General features: G+C 40.8%; 1 protein-coding gene and 1 pseudogene across 2 annotated transcripts; one reads left to right on the top strand and one right to left on the bottom strand.

The window, feature by feature from the left end:
* The first annotated feature begins 1,209 nt into the window (after nt 1–1,209).
* LOC144647213 (L-serine dehydratase/L-threonine deaminase-like) lies at nt 1,210–9,090 on the top strand. The gene is made up of 8 exons (XM_078506977.1): nt 1,210–1,408; nt 2,339–2,378; nt 2,749–2,888; nt 3,428–3,476; nt 4,772–4,811; nt 5,408–5,635; nt 7,016–7,140; nt 8,510–9,090. The coding sequence occupies exons 1-8, from the start codon at nt 1,265–1,267 to the stop codon at nt 8,698–8,700; spliced, it is 957 nt and encodes a 318-aa protein (XP_078363103.1). The 5' UTR covers nt 1,210–1,264; the 3' UTR covers nt 8,701–9,090.
* A 1,554-nt stretch (nt 9,091–10,644) lies between these two features.
* LOC144647189 (uncharacterized) lies at nt 10,645–13,116 on the bottom strand (annotated as a pseudogene). The gene is made up of 5 exons (XR_013569542.1): nt 12,925–13,116; nt 11,961–11,999; nt 11,722–11,843; nt 11,149–11,517; nt 10,645–10,711 (listed from the first exon to the last, which is right to left on the bottom strand). The product of XR_013569542.1 is annotated as an uncharacterized LOC144647189 (transcript).
* Nucleotides 13,117–15,361: the final 2,245 nt, after the last annotated feature.

Here is a 15,361-nt window from a genome sequence, read left to right as displayed (position 1 = left end):
GGTACGTATACGGGAGGTGGGAGGTTCAGAACCCCCTGTCCCCCCCCCCCCACAAGAATAACGAAAAATCGAAAAACAATAGCTCCAAATCAAAGAAAAAGCAAATCCCCATGAAGTGACCCGATGAAGGCAACAGAGAGTTGCCAAAAATTTAGTTTTTCAACTTCAACTTCAACTTTATCACTTCCATCACTTACATAAATAATTTATAAATATATATTTTTAAACCTTTGTTTTAGAATCACATCGCTTTTATTTGTATCATGTTGAATACTGATCTACAAAGAAAAAGTTGGCAGGGTTTTTACACCAAGGTCCAAAGCAAACAAAGATTGATTGATGGACTGATTGATTGATTGATTGATTGAGTGATTGAATGATTGAATGATTGAATGATTGATTGATTGATTGATTGATTGATTCAGATTGATTGATTGATTGATTGATTGACCGATTGATTGCTGGATTGAATGAATGAATGACTGATTGAAGATGAAGGTATTTTATAAACCTGTTGCTCCACATTATCTACAGCACAAAATGTCAATTGTTACGTTATTATTCCAGAAAGAATGAGACCTGTGGTGAGACGTAAAATCCCTTAAAAATATGTTAAGCCTAAGCATTTTTAAAACGCACAATTCTTTTTGATCAGTATAGCCCCCTCTCCAAACCTTAAGCTGTACGAAGCTTGTGAGAGCTGAACTGGAGATCCTGTGCTATGACAAGTGTGGGTGGGTGGGGGAAGAGCGGTAATTATAACGACTGGTATAGTAGGGCGAAAATAAAAGTCCTTCGTCTTTTTTCACTTGTTACAGGACCTGATAGTGGCGAATATCAAAAAATACAATCTATGCTTACCTTATTATAGAAACGTCACGCCCCGGCCGCGCCCCGGCGCCGGTGCCCCCCCTCTCTCTCCTTCCCCACTCCCCCCCCCCCCCCCCCCCCCCCCCCCTGCCCCCCCTCCCCCCCTCCCGCCCCCCCGCGCGCTTCCCTCCGGGCGGGTCGCCCGCGGGGGGCACCTGCCGTCTGCGGGGGCAGGCGCCGTGGCCGCGCGCCGGCCCCCCTTGGGAGTACCCCCCTTATATATTGACGCCTGAAACAGGTTAAACTGCTACTGTTAGTATTCCCCTCAGTCCACCCCCGTCAACTCTGTCACGCCAGTCCAACTTGGCGCGCGAAAACTGGTTACGTGACTGGCGGTGATTGATTTAGCACTTTGCAGTCGGTAACAACTTCTGCAAGCTGGTGTGTGTAAATCATGGAGCCCCTTCACATCAAAACACCATTACACGAGAGCCATGCCATGTCTAAATTGGCAGGATTCCCTATTTACTTGAAGTTAGAGAACGTTCAACCACCAGGTTCCTTCAAGATTCGAGGAGTTGGCAATTTGTGCCAAAAGGTTTGACAAATTATTCTGAGCTTCAATTTACGTTCTGTACAACAGGTTCTATCTGATTTTTTTGAATCGAAAGTGTGTGTATTCATCCAACAATTGTTTTTTCTCTATTCACGAGGCGATCACTTCGAAAACTTAGCCAGAAGGTTTCGTTTTCTAAAGAGAAAAAGAAATCGATTAAGAAAGATGTTCAGGGTTTTAGAACCCTGTGAGACACGTGTACATGATTGTTTGTAAATTTTGTCACGGTTTCCTTAGCAGTCTAAAGTTGTTGTGAAAGAATTGTCGTGACTTTTATTATTAGTCCTGTTTGAGCGAATTAATTACTATGTAAATTTCATCTTTAGATTTAGGACATTTGCTTTGAATTTGCTTGGAATAATGTTTATAAGACTGATAATTGAATAATAAATTGCAACAATAGCAAATATCAATAGTTATATAGATAACAAAAATATGTTAGGGGCTTCTTCTTTAACCTTTCTTGAAAAACAGAGTTTTCAAAGGCGATTTAATGGTATGGTCCAAAAGTCAGACTGGATAGGCTTTTTCATTTACAAAGAAGCTGCCATCAGGGAACTGCCCTGCCTCCGTAAAATCCTGCTTATACCTCCCCCCTGCTTATAAGCACCCTTGGTTATAGACCCATGTACCTGTAGACATACATAACCCTCCCTGGATATAAGCCCCCCTAGTTCCCCTTGTTTCCATAATATTAAGCGCTCTCACAGAACACTGTACTACTTTAAACAGAAAATTAGAAAAGTTGTGCTGAACAATAAGTTGATAGACTGTTATATATTGGAAAGAGTCTTAGCTGCAGTTTTGTTGCAAACAAGAACTTTACAACGTTGTGTGAGCCAAGGGCTTATAAGCGGGATTTTACAGTATTCATCGGTCCCAATCCAGTCCTATTTTTCCTTTACTTTCTAGGCAATGCAAAGAGGATGTGACCATATGGTTTGTTCATCAGGTAGGTTCATGTGATAAAAAATGGGGGGGGGGGGAGCGATCAATTTTTATGCAGGGAAAAAGGGGGGCACTTAAATTTATTCATGCATATTAGGGAGACTTAGAAAGTGGTTTAGGGGGGAGGTTGGGTCAGTAAAAAATGTGTTTCATAAAAGGGAAGGGTGAGGATAATTTGAACATGGCCTCCCTCATTTGTACCTGCCCCACCCCCCCAATAAATAATGACCAGTCCCTCAATTTCTGTTTTTAATACTATTTTATTATAAAGTGCCATGAGCCATGGATATGACGCTGTATAAATCTTATATTATTATTATTATATGTTATTTATCTGCTCAAAATTAATGTGGGTCACACAATTGTAATGTTAGGTGGTAACGCTGGGCTTGCAGCAGCATATTCAGCCAGGAAGCTCAATGTCCCATGTACTATAGTGGTACCTGGAACGACACCAATGTTAATTGTGGAAAGAATACGAGAAGAAGGAGCAACAGTTGAAATCTGCGGCAATGTAAGCTGTATTCTGACTTAAACATCTGATTTGATTGAACATCGAGATTTACATCCTTAGCATGCATGGATGTCCAGCACATCCTTAGTGTGCTGGACTCCTGACTTTGCGTCCAAGCCGTGGCCCTGGCCCTGGCCCTGCCTTTTCAGTCATTTTACTGTAACTAAACTCCCTTTAAGATGGACACCTCTCTAAGTTGGAGCTGGTCCCGACAGTGTCCGTCTTAGAAAGAGTTGACTGTTGAGTCATTAAAAGTTTGTCTACCAAAAAAGTAGGTCCCCCACTGGGCCCCTTCCCTTGATCCACCACTGCCAGGGAGGAATAGAAATACTCCTAATCACTTTAAATAATGCTACCTAAACCAGGATAAGCTCCCAGCCTGGTGGGTCAATAGGCCAGAGCCCAGACTTAGCCTTTTACCTAAACCATGCATCTAAACAGGCTTTGAGCTTACATTCAGAACGAACTAATATAAAAGGCATTCCTGATATTGACATTTCTTTACATACACTGACGCAACTTGTTTATAATCTGCACAGGCTTGGGATGACGCAGATGCACGAGCACGGACACTTGCTAAACAGCCAGGTAAGTTATATGATCAAAATTTAATTTCTCCCCATGGTTAAGTACATTGCTATAAAAGAGGACCGGCAGACACCATTAATGAGAAAAAATCAAGCAGTTTGAAGACAGAGATTCCAACCCACTGAGATGAAAAAAAGGGAGATCTTGGTTGTGAGCCTCTAGAGCGGTCCAGGGCATGCACCCCCAGAAAAATTTAAAAAATGTAGGCCTCTAAGATGCCATTTCCTGCGTTTTGAGATCAAAGTCAATGGAAATTAACCAACTTAAAACCATACAAAAATAAAGCAAGACCATGAACGAACACAAACGCCGCACAAAGTTGAGGCAATACACCACATTACAGCGTTCAAAAACCGCGGGCTGATGCTAGGAAGCCCCCAAGGTAAAAGAAGCCCGAGATGATTGGCCAAGATACAATAGAAAAACAACAAAGGATCATACAAAAATGGCTAGTGTAGCAGAGAAAACATAATCTTACTTTGCTAAAAAAGGAGAATATTCAGCGCAAACAGGAGGCCAGAAATGATCGCTGAAAAACGGGAGGTTTCCGGCCAAAACGGGAGGGTTGGAATCTCTGTAAAGGACACCATCTTCACATCATCTTGGTCAGAGAAAACTAAATTGTGGTCCTAACCCTAACCGTTTTTCAGTCATTTTACTGTAACTGAACTCTCTATAAGACGGACACCTCTCTGACGTACAACGGACACTTTAAAACCTTCAATGGACACTTGAGAACTGTCTTTTTTGAGTGAATACTTCAAAACTTCGTATCGACGTAAAGCAAAGTTAGTCAGAGCCTTCAGGATACCAAACTAACTCACCAGTAACAATTTGTTATAACGGATTAGTTCTCTGCTTAAGTGTTTGTGCTCACTTTACTACTCACTTTTTAGAAGCAGTAAACTATTGATTGTAATGATCAAACAAGTCAATTTTCTAATATTATTCTTGTCCCTGTCTGTAGGTTTTGCTAGTGTAGAGGCTTTAAACAGACGTGTATTCACTGTGCATAGCCGTTTAGCTTTATTATCTCAGAATTACTGGTATCACATTACCTCGACTCTCTATAAGGCAGACACCTCTCTAAGACGGACAGTTGGGGCCGGTCCCGATGGTGTCTGTCTTAGAGAGAGTTGACTGTAGAGTTATAGTGCCAGCAATAAGCCATCTTACTTCTTCATTCTCTTGGATTAAAGCAGACTTTACCTTGACCTACATATTGTTCTCCTGGTTCTGAACTAGATATAGCAAGCTGTGGTCAAATTGTAATAAACGTGTTTTCAACTTTTTAGGCTATGCATATATTCCACCATTTAATCACCCTGATATCTGGTATGTATAAAACATTCATTTTCTAACCTTAAACACCTGCACATTTGCTATACCAACAATTTTGTTTTGCTGTTTTGCTCCATTTACATCATCAGAGATGGGGAAAAAAGAGCAAAAATGTACTCTCCTGCCAAGATCTAAACCCTTACCTTTTATTATACCATTTTCAACAGAGAAGGTAATCCCCTTTCACATACCTACAGAAGGGATACTGCATCAATTTTCTTATTTTTTCACTTGAATAACCCCTTAAAATTTTTAAATGAATTAACCATTCCATGCGTCTGTTTAAAAAGGTCCTTTTAAATATCTAAATGACAGCTTTCTCTAGCCTTTTGTATACTCCAGCTCATGAAATTCCTACCCTTTTATATATCTACAGCCTGATAAAGGAACATCTTCTGGGCCGAGCTTCCCATATAGACCACTATCATGCATACCCCCCAGAATGTTTTTAAGTCTCTCATAAGCTTGTAATTCTACTGGTCCCCTTGTGTAGCAAACTGACCTTGATTTTAGTTGGCTTTTTATGATTACTTTAGCACTTGTTTTAATGTCAGTCCTAAAAATACCACTCATGAGCCTTTCCTCTGAAGGGAAGGTGTGGCTACCGTCATTCATGAAGCTGCGGAACAACTACCAGAAAAGCCAGACATGGTGGTGGTGTCAGTTGGGGGAGGCGGCCTCTTGTCAGGGGTGCTACAAGGCATGCATAATGTGGGATGGACTGATGTCCCTGTTGTTGCCATGGAAACCAATGGAGCAGATAGTTTTGATGCAGCTGTCCAAGCAGGGGAGCTTGTTACGTTAGATGCCATTACAAGGTGGGTATCTTAAAACTAACAGCTACAAAGTGAGTAAACTGAGGGGTTCTTTACTCCTAAAGACTGGAAAGTTGGCATTCAAAAAGGAAACTTGTCAAAAAATACTTGTATGCTAGTTGAATTGAATTGTCAAGAAAATTATTTTAAAGAAGTTAAACTTAAAGAGAATTATTGCCTGAAGAAATATTAGCATTGAAACGGATCGCAGATATAATAAATGAGCTTTAACTTCACAAACTAAAACACAGATGGTGTTCCTTGTAAAACTCTGCCAATTTCATATTTTATGTGTGTGTCATTCACAATCCGTCTGATTCTTCCTTAGTAACCATCCTTGTTTATTTTCGGTTTCTTGTTACCTCTTTGGTTTTCCTATCTCAGAAAACTATTATTTTGAAGTTTGCCTTCAATTTGAAAGTAATTTTGTGCATGACTTAAAATAATGTGACATAGTTCCTTTAAACCTTGCTGCTGTGGGCTGGGCGAAGGAAATCGAGAACAAGCAAGCTGAGAACAAAGGGTTAAAAGTGTTTAACTGGCAGAATTTTGCGTGAAAGAATGTTTTTAAGGCCCAGACTTGCCGTGCAACATTGCGCACAATAAAAAAGAATAAAAAACGTTTCGCGCAATAGCTAAATAGCATCGTGTGTCGACCGCTAAAATTGTTGCGCGCATTTACACAAGTAGAATCTTGTTCTACTTCTCAAACATCGCGGACAACAGTTTCAACATGTGTCCAGTTTTGGCAACATTGTATTGCGCGCTATGGCATCCAAAAAAACAGATATTTGCGCCTTTTTCCCGAAATGAATAAAGAGAAAGAAAATTTCTATCTGTTTTAGAATCTTTCAGTCACGTAGGAAAATTGAAAACCTAGCAACATCTATTCCAAGTCACTACGCGGATCTCTTTGAAGCTGCCATACGTCATCAGTATGGAATTTTAAAAACTTTTTGAGTCGAAGAATTTCTCAGACGTCCCTTGAGCGGGGGGGTGGGGGAGAATATACCACGCGAAGATAGAGGTCTTTACTCAAGCAAACGCCAATGTTTAGAGCATGTCTTTTTAGGCGTCGACCAAAAAATCTGGAATTGTTTTGGGTTTGCTTTCCACGCTGTGTGATTGGTTTAGAAAAAATTGCGTCACTTACAGTTGTATTCAACCAATCAGATGCAAACCAAACCTAATCGCGACTTGGTCGCACGCGTTTTCCCGCGCTTTGCACTGGTCACGTGTATTTGCTTTGAGTTTTCATTGGTTCGTTGTGTTATTTACATTTGCTGGCCTTACAATTGCGTTGGTTTTGTTTCCACGGCACTCAAATGAAAACTGCTCTACGTCTACATGTTTCTTTTTTCTTTTCTTTTTCTTTTTCAACAGCATAGCAAAGTGCCTTGGTGCGAGAACAGTGGCCGCTAAAGCACTGGAGTGGACTCAGAAACACAAGGTTATAAATCACGTGTGTAGTGACGAAGAAGCTGTTTTGGCATGTGAAAGATTCGCAGGTAAGAAAATTTATTTCGTGTTTCCACAGATGTAAAGTGCTTTATCTCTTCCACTCACAACTGACGGATAAGATGACGGAGTATTCAACATTGCAAATGTAGAGCTTGTGTGCAGTTACCTCTAAAACCGAATTGTTAAAGTTTTTTAAATCCATGAAATCCCCCTCCTTTACTTTGAAGCCAAAAATGGCCAAACGGTAAAAACTCGCGTTGACTTGCGTGCAAATTTGATCTCGACCAAAGTGAACGCAAGTCAGTGCAAGTCAACGTAAGTGCACGCTAGTCCTGGCCCGACGGAGACGCAAGTAAACGCAAGTTTTCGACTTGCGTCCACTTGCGTCTCAGGCCTTTAAAGCCTTCTACGCAGAATATGCGTACTTGTTGTTTCACCAGTTGTTTTGTCTCGTATTTTGGTTTTCGCTGAACTTTTTGTAACGTTTTCTTATAAAACACTGATAAAAGTCTCGGGCATCATGCTTGGAAACAACCTCGTACAAGAAGCTAACGATGAAGAGACCAGCTGGGCCCGGTTGTTCGAAAGAGGGTTAAATTAACCTTGGGTTAGAGCCAAACCAGAGGTTAAATTTCTTAATCGCAGGTTTATTAACCCGAGGATAAAATGGTGTTGTTCAAAGCACGTTTAGCCGGCCGGTTAGTTAACCCCGGGTTACGGGCGCTAACCCGCGGATAGCATCCCATAATATTCTTTGTTTGTCTGTTTTATTTCGGGCCAGCGGTAAAAATAGCTTTCGCGACACCGGCACCTGCACGCAAGGCGAGAAAACAAGGCTTTGGCGCGACCCAAAGAGCCGTTTTAACGAACAAAGTATCGGAGAACTTGGTCATTTTACAGAATAAACTGACAAAGAGCATGACAAACGAAAAACAGAACGGCGTATGGCAAGAATTTACCGTGGAGATAAATGCCGTCGGCGTGGAAATGCGGACTGTAAACGAAGTTCGCGAAAAGTGGAAAAATTTAAACTTCGCGGCAAAGAAAGACTTCCCAGACATGATTCATCGGTTGCAAGGCATGATTGCGCCGAGTGTTGCCGTTTTGTTTGACTTTCACTATTGAATTTAATTTACTATTTAATCCTAGGTTAACGATTTAACCCACCTAGCTAGGTGGGTTAAATTTAACCCGCTGTTTACCCCGAGGTTAGCGTTAACTTACCTTCGAACAACAGAACTAACCTGCGGATAAAATTTAACCGGAGGTTAAGTCGATTTAACCCGAGGTTAGGAGTTAACCCTCTTTTGAACAACCGGGCCCTGCAGGATGTAGCGTTGAGCTTTCGCGTTTGACCGCTGTACGAAAGGGCTCAAACAATCAACTTCTGACGTCAAATGATCGCTTCCTCTTCAGATGATCACCGCATGTTAGTTCAACCAGCGTGTGGCGCGGCTCTGGCGTGTGTGTACGAGCGACTTTTTAAAGTGTGGCAAGAAGAGGGAAAGCTTGGCGAACTAAAGTCCGCTCTTGTTATTGTCTGCGGAGGAAGTTCAGTGACAATGAAAGCAATAAAAGAATGGAAGGAGAAACTTGGGCTCAATTAAAACTGGAGGGAACTTCGCATCTTCGGTCGGAAAGGGCCGTACTCTACGAGTAACTTTCGGGTAAGACCGGAACTGAATCGGAAACTCTCGAAGTGCTTTGTACCTTTCTAATTTCTCCGAACTATTCCGACTCATTATCCTAGGTTTTCCTCGAAGATGTGAACGAATTCTAGGAATGGAGAAATAATAGAGCTGCAATGTAGCCAGCAAAAAAAATCAATTGTAAAAAGGTATTTAATGAGGCGTCCGGGTCGTTCTTCATAATGTATTTCGGCAGAAGATTTTTAAAAAATTAAGGATGATGGATTTACCACTGGATATTTTTAAACTGTTTTAAAAATAATGAAACTTAAGGTTAAACGCGGCATTTGAAATCAATAAAAATTTACCTTTAACTATGTAACCGGGAGAATCAAAGCCTACAAAAAACTTTAATTTGTTATCAATTGGTGGAGGTAGCCTTTACCGTAGCTTGTTGTCGTTGCTTACTTTGCTGACCAGGCACAATTGTTCAAAAAGTGAGTAACGCTATTCACTGGATAAAACACTATCCAGTGGATACGTGTTGACAAAACAAACTTACTCTATGCACTGGATAGTGATTTATCCGGTGAATAGTGTTATCCATCCTTTAAACAACCAAGCCCAGCGCACAAAATGGCAACCGCGTCAGAGATTATTATAATTTCTCTCGTTTCATATAGGAATCCGATTGGTTTGGGGCTAGGGACCGGACACTAATTTGGTCAAACTTAATAAGCCAATCAAATGCTTTGAGCAATGAACAAAACAATCACGCGATAGCCTGTCCCGGGCTCTTTGGATCAGATTATTGGAAGACGAGCGAATGGCAGCAAAATCATTTCGTCAACAGCCGTTCCATTTTTGCTGTCTTTCGCTCGTTTTTTCCACAATCTTACAGTCTGGGACAGGCTAACCGATGGAAAACCAACACACTTAAAATCAAAAGTTGAAAGACAACGTATTTTTAATAATAAATAACTTTTTGTGAAAACAAAAACGACTGGATACAGCGAGCTGTATCAAACCATTCATTACAAGTCTGATTTTACACCCAGTAACATTGCCAACTCAGTGGCTTTTCAGTATATACAAGTAATGTCGCTGCAACTTTTTCCGAATCTGATTTATACACCAACGTAACAATATTGACAATTATATACAAGTAATACTTTACAACTTTTTCCGGCGTACACTTTACAACATTTTCTTCTAATCCAAAATTAGACGTTTACTTCCTGTACAAAGAAAAGAAAAGTGTAAGTTTTATTACTCAACTATTGTGCTGTGTCGGTGGGCTCCGAAGAAGGGCAAACGTTATATCGAGGGTTCGTTATATCGAAAACCTCGATATAACGAATTTGCGGAAAAACAACCAAACTGTTCGTTTTATCGAGGTATAGTTAATAATTGTTTTTCACGCTGTGACGTTGCACTACCCAGCATTTAATGAACTGAACGACTGTCAAAAATAACATTTGTGCTTTAATGCCTTATATCCACACAGGTATGGACATATGTCTTTGAAGTTGTTTTCCTGTTTGGAGTAAAGTATTTTCGTCCTTGTTGATCTGTTCTTTTATCGCGTGTTAACTGAAACTCGTTATATCGGGGTACATTTTACGTTTGGGCTACTGGATTGTGTTCGTTATAACGAGGATTTCGTTATATCGAGGTCCTGTTCCATACATTTTACTGTGATTTTGGCCGGGCTGAAGAATATCATTCGTTATACCGAGGACTTCGCTATATAGAGGTTCGTTAAATCGAGGTTCCACTGCACTGTAATGAACAAAGTGAAACTCACTTCAGACTGCTTAAAACTACTTTGGAAGTGAACACGATTTAAAAGAGAAATAATGCTTTCATTGCATTGTTTTACGACAGTTTGTAAATCTTCAAAAAGGGAGAGGTCAGTTCAACTTACGAGAGAAGGCGGTAAATCCCGTAGGAAATGAAAGCGCCAGCGGCAACCATGACACAAGTTTTTCTGTAAAAATAAAAGAAATCCATCTTTAAACAAACCACAACAAAATTTTCAACTTCTCTTAAAGGTAAAATGGGAGACACGGTGGCCAAATGGTTAGCGCGCTGGACTTTGAATAGAGCGATCCTGGTTCGAGCCCTGGCCGGGGTCATTGTGTTGTGTTCTTGGGCAAGACACTTTACTCTCATAGTGCCCCTCTCCACCCAGGTGTATCTTAAAATGAGTACTGGCGAATTTACGTTGGGGGTAACCCTGCGATGGACTAGCATCCCATCCAGGGGGGGGGGGGGGGAGTGAAAAATACTCCTAGACGCTTAATGCTACAGAAACCGGTACAAGCTCCGGCTGTATAGGCCACTTGACTCGACACAGACTTCACCTTACCTACAAATAAAATTTCTTATACTTTCTCAACATTAGCTGCAAGTCCTAAACCTCACCCCAACGTTGACTCAGGACAAATTCTCTCAGCCAATTCTTTGATGCGGTCGAAGCTGTCAGCGGTATCTACCGTTGTCAAATTCGGGTACTGTTCACCCACTGTAACCTCGCCTTCCTCCCTCTCGTCTGTTAAAGGCGTCTCCATGACAACACGTGGTGCACATAACTCGGGCTTGTTTTGTTCAACTGCCGCTACCAGTCTCTCTCCAATTGAACTACTGCTCTTGGAGAGTACCAGGGACCTGGAGCGACTGGGCCGTGGAGCCAGTGATAATGCAGGGTTCTTGTGCAGGGACATAATATTCTTCTTCATCATCATCATTTTCACATTCTGCTTCCATTTGCCTTCGCTTTTGTTCTTCTTCGTACTATGGATAATAAAAAACGGCCACAACATTAAAACATTCACGTAACGTCTTCTAGCCTGGCTAAATAAACGCAGTTTCGCACTCCACTTCCGGTCGGTTCCGTTCACGTGGTGACCGGAAGTGGAGCGACGACGTCTATGTTGCCCGTGGTCTAGAACCGTAGTTTTTATTTCGAATATTTTTTCGTATAAATCTCATACTGACCTGCCGCAAAAGAGTTTCTTTGGACGGTATCAGTAAACACAGAAATGGGACCAATGGCAGAACAACAAGAGTGCTGTACAATAGCGGATAACCAATTTCGTATGGTGCGTTCCTTCTCCACACTGAAAAAGTACAGACAGAAAAAACAGCGGTTAAAACAATCACTTGGTAAGCATGGAAACAGAAGCGCCTTTCAAGTACAATCTCTTTGAGGCCTCACTAGTCTTTAACAAACATACCTTCTGCAATCCAGTGAATTTGTGCAGCAACATTAAAATCTGCAATGGTTGGAAAAAGAATATATATAGATTACTTCAGGGCGCCGCGCGCGAGGGCGTAGCGACGAGTGGTTTTCCTTTGCCGTGTCCGCACTCCTGTTATATAATTGCGGCACTTACGCCGATTTTCCAGTTCCTGCCGTAACGGCGCGAGAACAGCTGCTGCTGCTTACAGCGATTCGCTATTTCTTGGTACTGGCGACACTTTCCTGCAGACTTTATTTAATAACACACTCGTACATTTATACTGTTCGCATCGGGCTTCCAGCGATAACTCTGTCACTGGCGAGAACAAATGTGACAACAAAGGAGTCGTTAAATCGGTCAAACAATCCAGCGTCCCGGTCCTGTTCTTAGGTCCTTGGAGTTGTGTTCCGTGAGTTGTCTCCTCGCTTCACTCGCTTCTCCTTCCGAGTGATTTTCACTGCTGTTTCTTTGGCTGCGTGTTTCTGTTGGCTTGCTTTCCATTGTTCTGCAAAGTTGTAGAACAAACATGTAGCTTGTTCAGCATCTGCCGTCGGGCAACTTGCCGCTCGCTTTCTCAACCTCGTTGGAAACCATTTATTCTCCGCTGTGTTGGTTTAGTCGTACTGTCTGTGCTGATTGGTTAAACGAGAGCTTACGCGAAGCTGATGGACGTATCGCTTTTTCACGATATAGCAAATAGAATCATCAGGTTTATTGCTAAAATCTCGCTATATATATAATAATAAATAATATTGAACGTGGAAGAAAAAAAAAATCACACGGTACCAAGAATGTTTCAAAACTGCGCATGTTGCGAAAAAGTGCTAAGTTACTTATAGACTTCTCAGTAAAATTTAGCTTTTTTTTTTCACCTGTAAAAATAAGAAAGATTAGGCGGGTTTCCTTAAAACTGAAAAGCGGGAGAGGAGAAAAAAAAATCAGGAATCACTTTGCTTACCCGAGTCGGAGCATGTAAACTCTGCCGGGAAATAATCCGGATCATCTTCAGTTAAAAGTACCGTTGCAGGCACGATCAAAAAACAAACCAACACAATAATTTTAACCAATCTCGACATGCTTAATTATTTGATTCCTCAAATATCGACGAATAATTCAACTTGTACGAAACAAGCATTTCGAAGTCTGAGAACTTTTGCGCATTTTACGTCTTGAATGGTTTCTTTGATGACGTTATTTTTGAGTGGCATTTCATGAAAACCATTTTGTGTTGACGGTATTTTCGCGACAGGGGTTACCGAAGTCATAAATCCATAAAAAAAAAATTATTTACAAGTCTAAAAACTAACAAGGAGCTTTAAATAAAACAACATCACTAGCAAAATACTGCTCTATGTAGTGAATTTTTGGATTTTTCTACGCGAGCGCGCAAAGGCTTTCCAGCGCGTGCGTGTTTTGAAAATTACGCAGCTCGCGCGACACTCGCGCGCATAATTTGTACTAGTTTCCAGTCACTTCTCTTTTGAATGACAGATTCGTTATGATTGCAAGGCATTTTGTTGCGGTATCTTGGATGTAACCTGTCTGTTTCTTGTAGTATTTGACGCAGTGCCGTTTGCTAAGTTACCAGCAGAGATCAGCATATAATTTCTCTTCAAAATACTAAAATTAATCAGACATTAAGATTATGAGAATAAAGAAGCTGATCTGATCAGGCACCACAAGTTTAGAGTGTATTTTGAGCTTTTGCAGTTATTATCTGTAGCCTCATTCCCGGGCTTTTCCCTTTGTTATTTTGGCAAATTACTTAGGGAAAAGCCCTGGGAACGAGGTTGAGATATCAGATGATTCGAACGCGTCAACAATCGGCTGGGTGGGGAGGGTTTGGAAACAGGAATTTTTTCTGTGGACAGGTTAAAATATTTAAAGGTCTTTATGCTTGGATATTGAACCCTTCGTCTTGCTTTCTCCAAATAAACATTGTAGCGTCTTTCAAATGACTGTTTAAGTTATAAACTGTGTCAGTCAAAATTGGATGTAAAATTTCAATTTTAGTAAGCAATATTCGAATATCTTTAGGAAATTCAACTCAGGACGAATTATACTCTTTTGTGAATACAGTGAATTTGCGAATAAGGTGAAATTCAGTAAGAGCGTCTTGCAATGCTGCACTTTAGTATAAACACTGTTTAGTATCCCGGGCGGGGGGGGGGGCACTCGAAAAAGTTTTATACGGGGAGGCTCCGCCCCGAGGTCCAACCCCTTACCCTTTTATATACCATTTTGACAGAAAAAGTACCCCTTTCGTATACCTTTTATTGAAAAAAGGTACCCCTTTCATATACCCACACGACACGACATATACTTAAAACAGGACGTTTTCTTGACATTTTTATGTAGCGCTTTATAATAAATAAAGGACGATACAGCCATAAGTTGCGTCTATTCGAAATATTTACTTTAAAGGTTATTAAATATCTTAATGCCCGAATTTCCTACTCTTTCATATACCTCAACTTGTGAAATCCCTACCCTTTTATATACCTGAAGCCTCAAAAAGGTACCCCTTTCGGGCGGAGCCTCCCCGTATAGGCCATTATAGGGAGTACCCCCCCCCCCGGGTTTAGTATAAACACTGCCCCTTTATTTACAGAGATCAATTTGCTTTTAGCTTCTCTGTACATACTCCGTTAGCAGAAAAAGACAGTGAGCTGGCATCCTATTTAAGTTAAATTTCTTCAGTACTTTCTGGAAAACTTTCGTTTTCAAAAACCTTTACTACTACGCGCAAAAGTTGTTCTCAATTTTGTCTTGTTTACCGTCTCTTTTTTGACATATATAATAATATTAATCTTTATGGAAATTGATGGCGATGCAGGTGTCTGAAATGTTTAATTAAAACAACGTAATTTTAATTTGTTGCAACTAGGCGTCTTTTTCGAATACAGTTAGAGCCTAAATTTACAAGCTATATTAATAAATGTTCGAAGTTACTAAAGTTATATCGATAGGAAAGTCTACTTCCTTTCTTGTACAGCTTATATGGATGTTATGTTGAGCTGGTTTTCCCGAAGCTTTACCGCGTATGCAAACTAAATACTTTGTCATTTCTTTTTTCAATATAAACTTAGTTTAGTATGAGAACAATGTGTTGTCTACCTACTCCATATCAGAGGGTCTTTAATCAGGTCTGTTATCGTTATTATTTGTAAATTTTCATCATTTTGCAAAACAGAATGTGACGGTCGCGTTAGAAGCTTAAAGCCTGGTTTTCACTGGCGACGCGAGCATAAGCGCAAGCACAAGCGCGATCACGCAAAAAGGACAAATTTTGACTCTTGTGCTTGTGCTCGCCGCAAGCAGACCTGATTAAAGACCCTCTAATATGGAGTGTACACACATTGTTCCACTAACTGTTATATTGAAAAAAGAAATGC

Source organism: Oculina patagonica, chromosome 3 (assembly GCF_052425735.1).
Source record: "Oculina patagonica isolate OP01 chromosome 3, crgOcupat, whole genome shotgun sequence".
NCBI lineage: Eukaryota > Metazoa > Cnidaria > Anthozoa > Scleractinia > Oculinidae > Oculina > Oculina patagonica.
The sequence above is the reverse complement of the archived record's forward strand: the minus strand, read 5'-3'. Positions and strand labels throughout refer to the sequence as shown.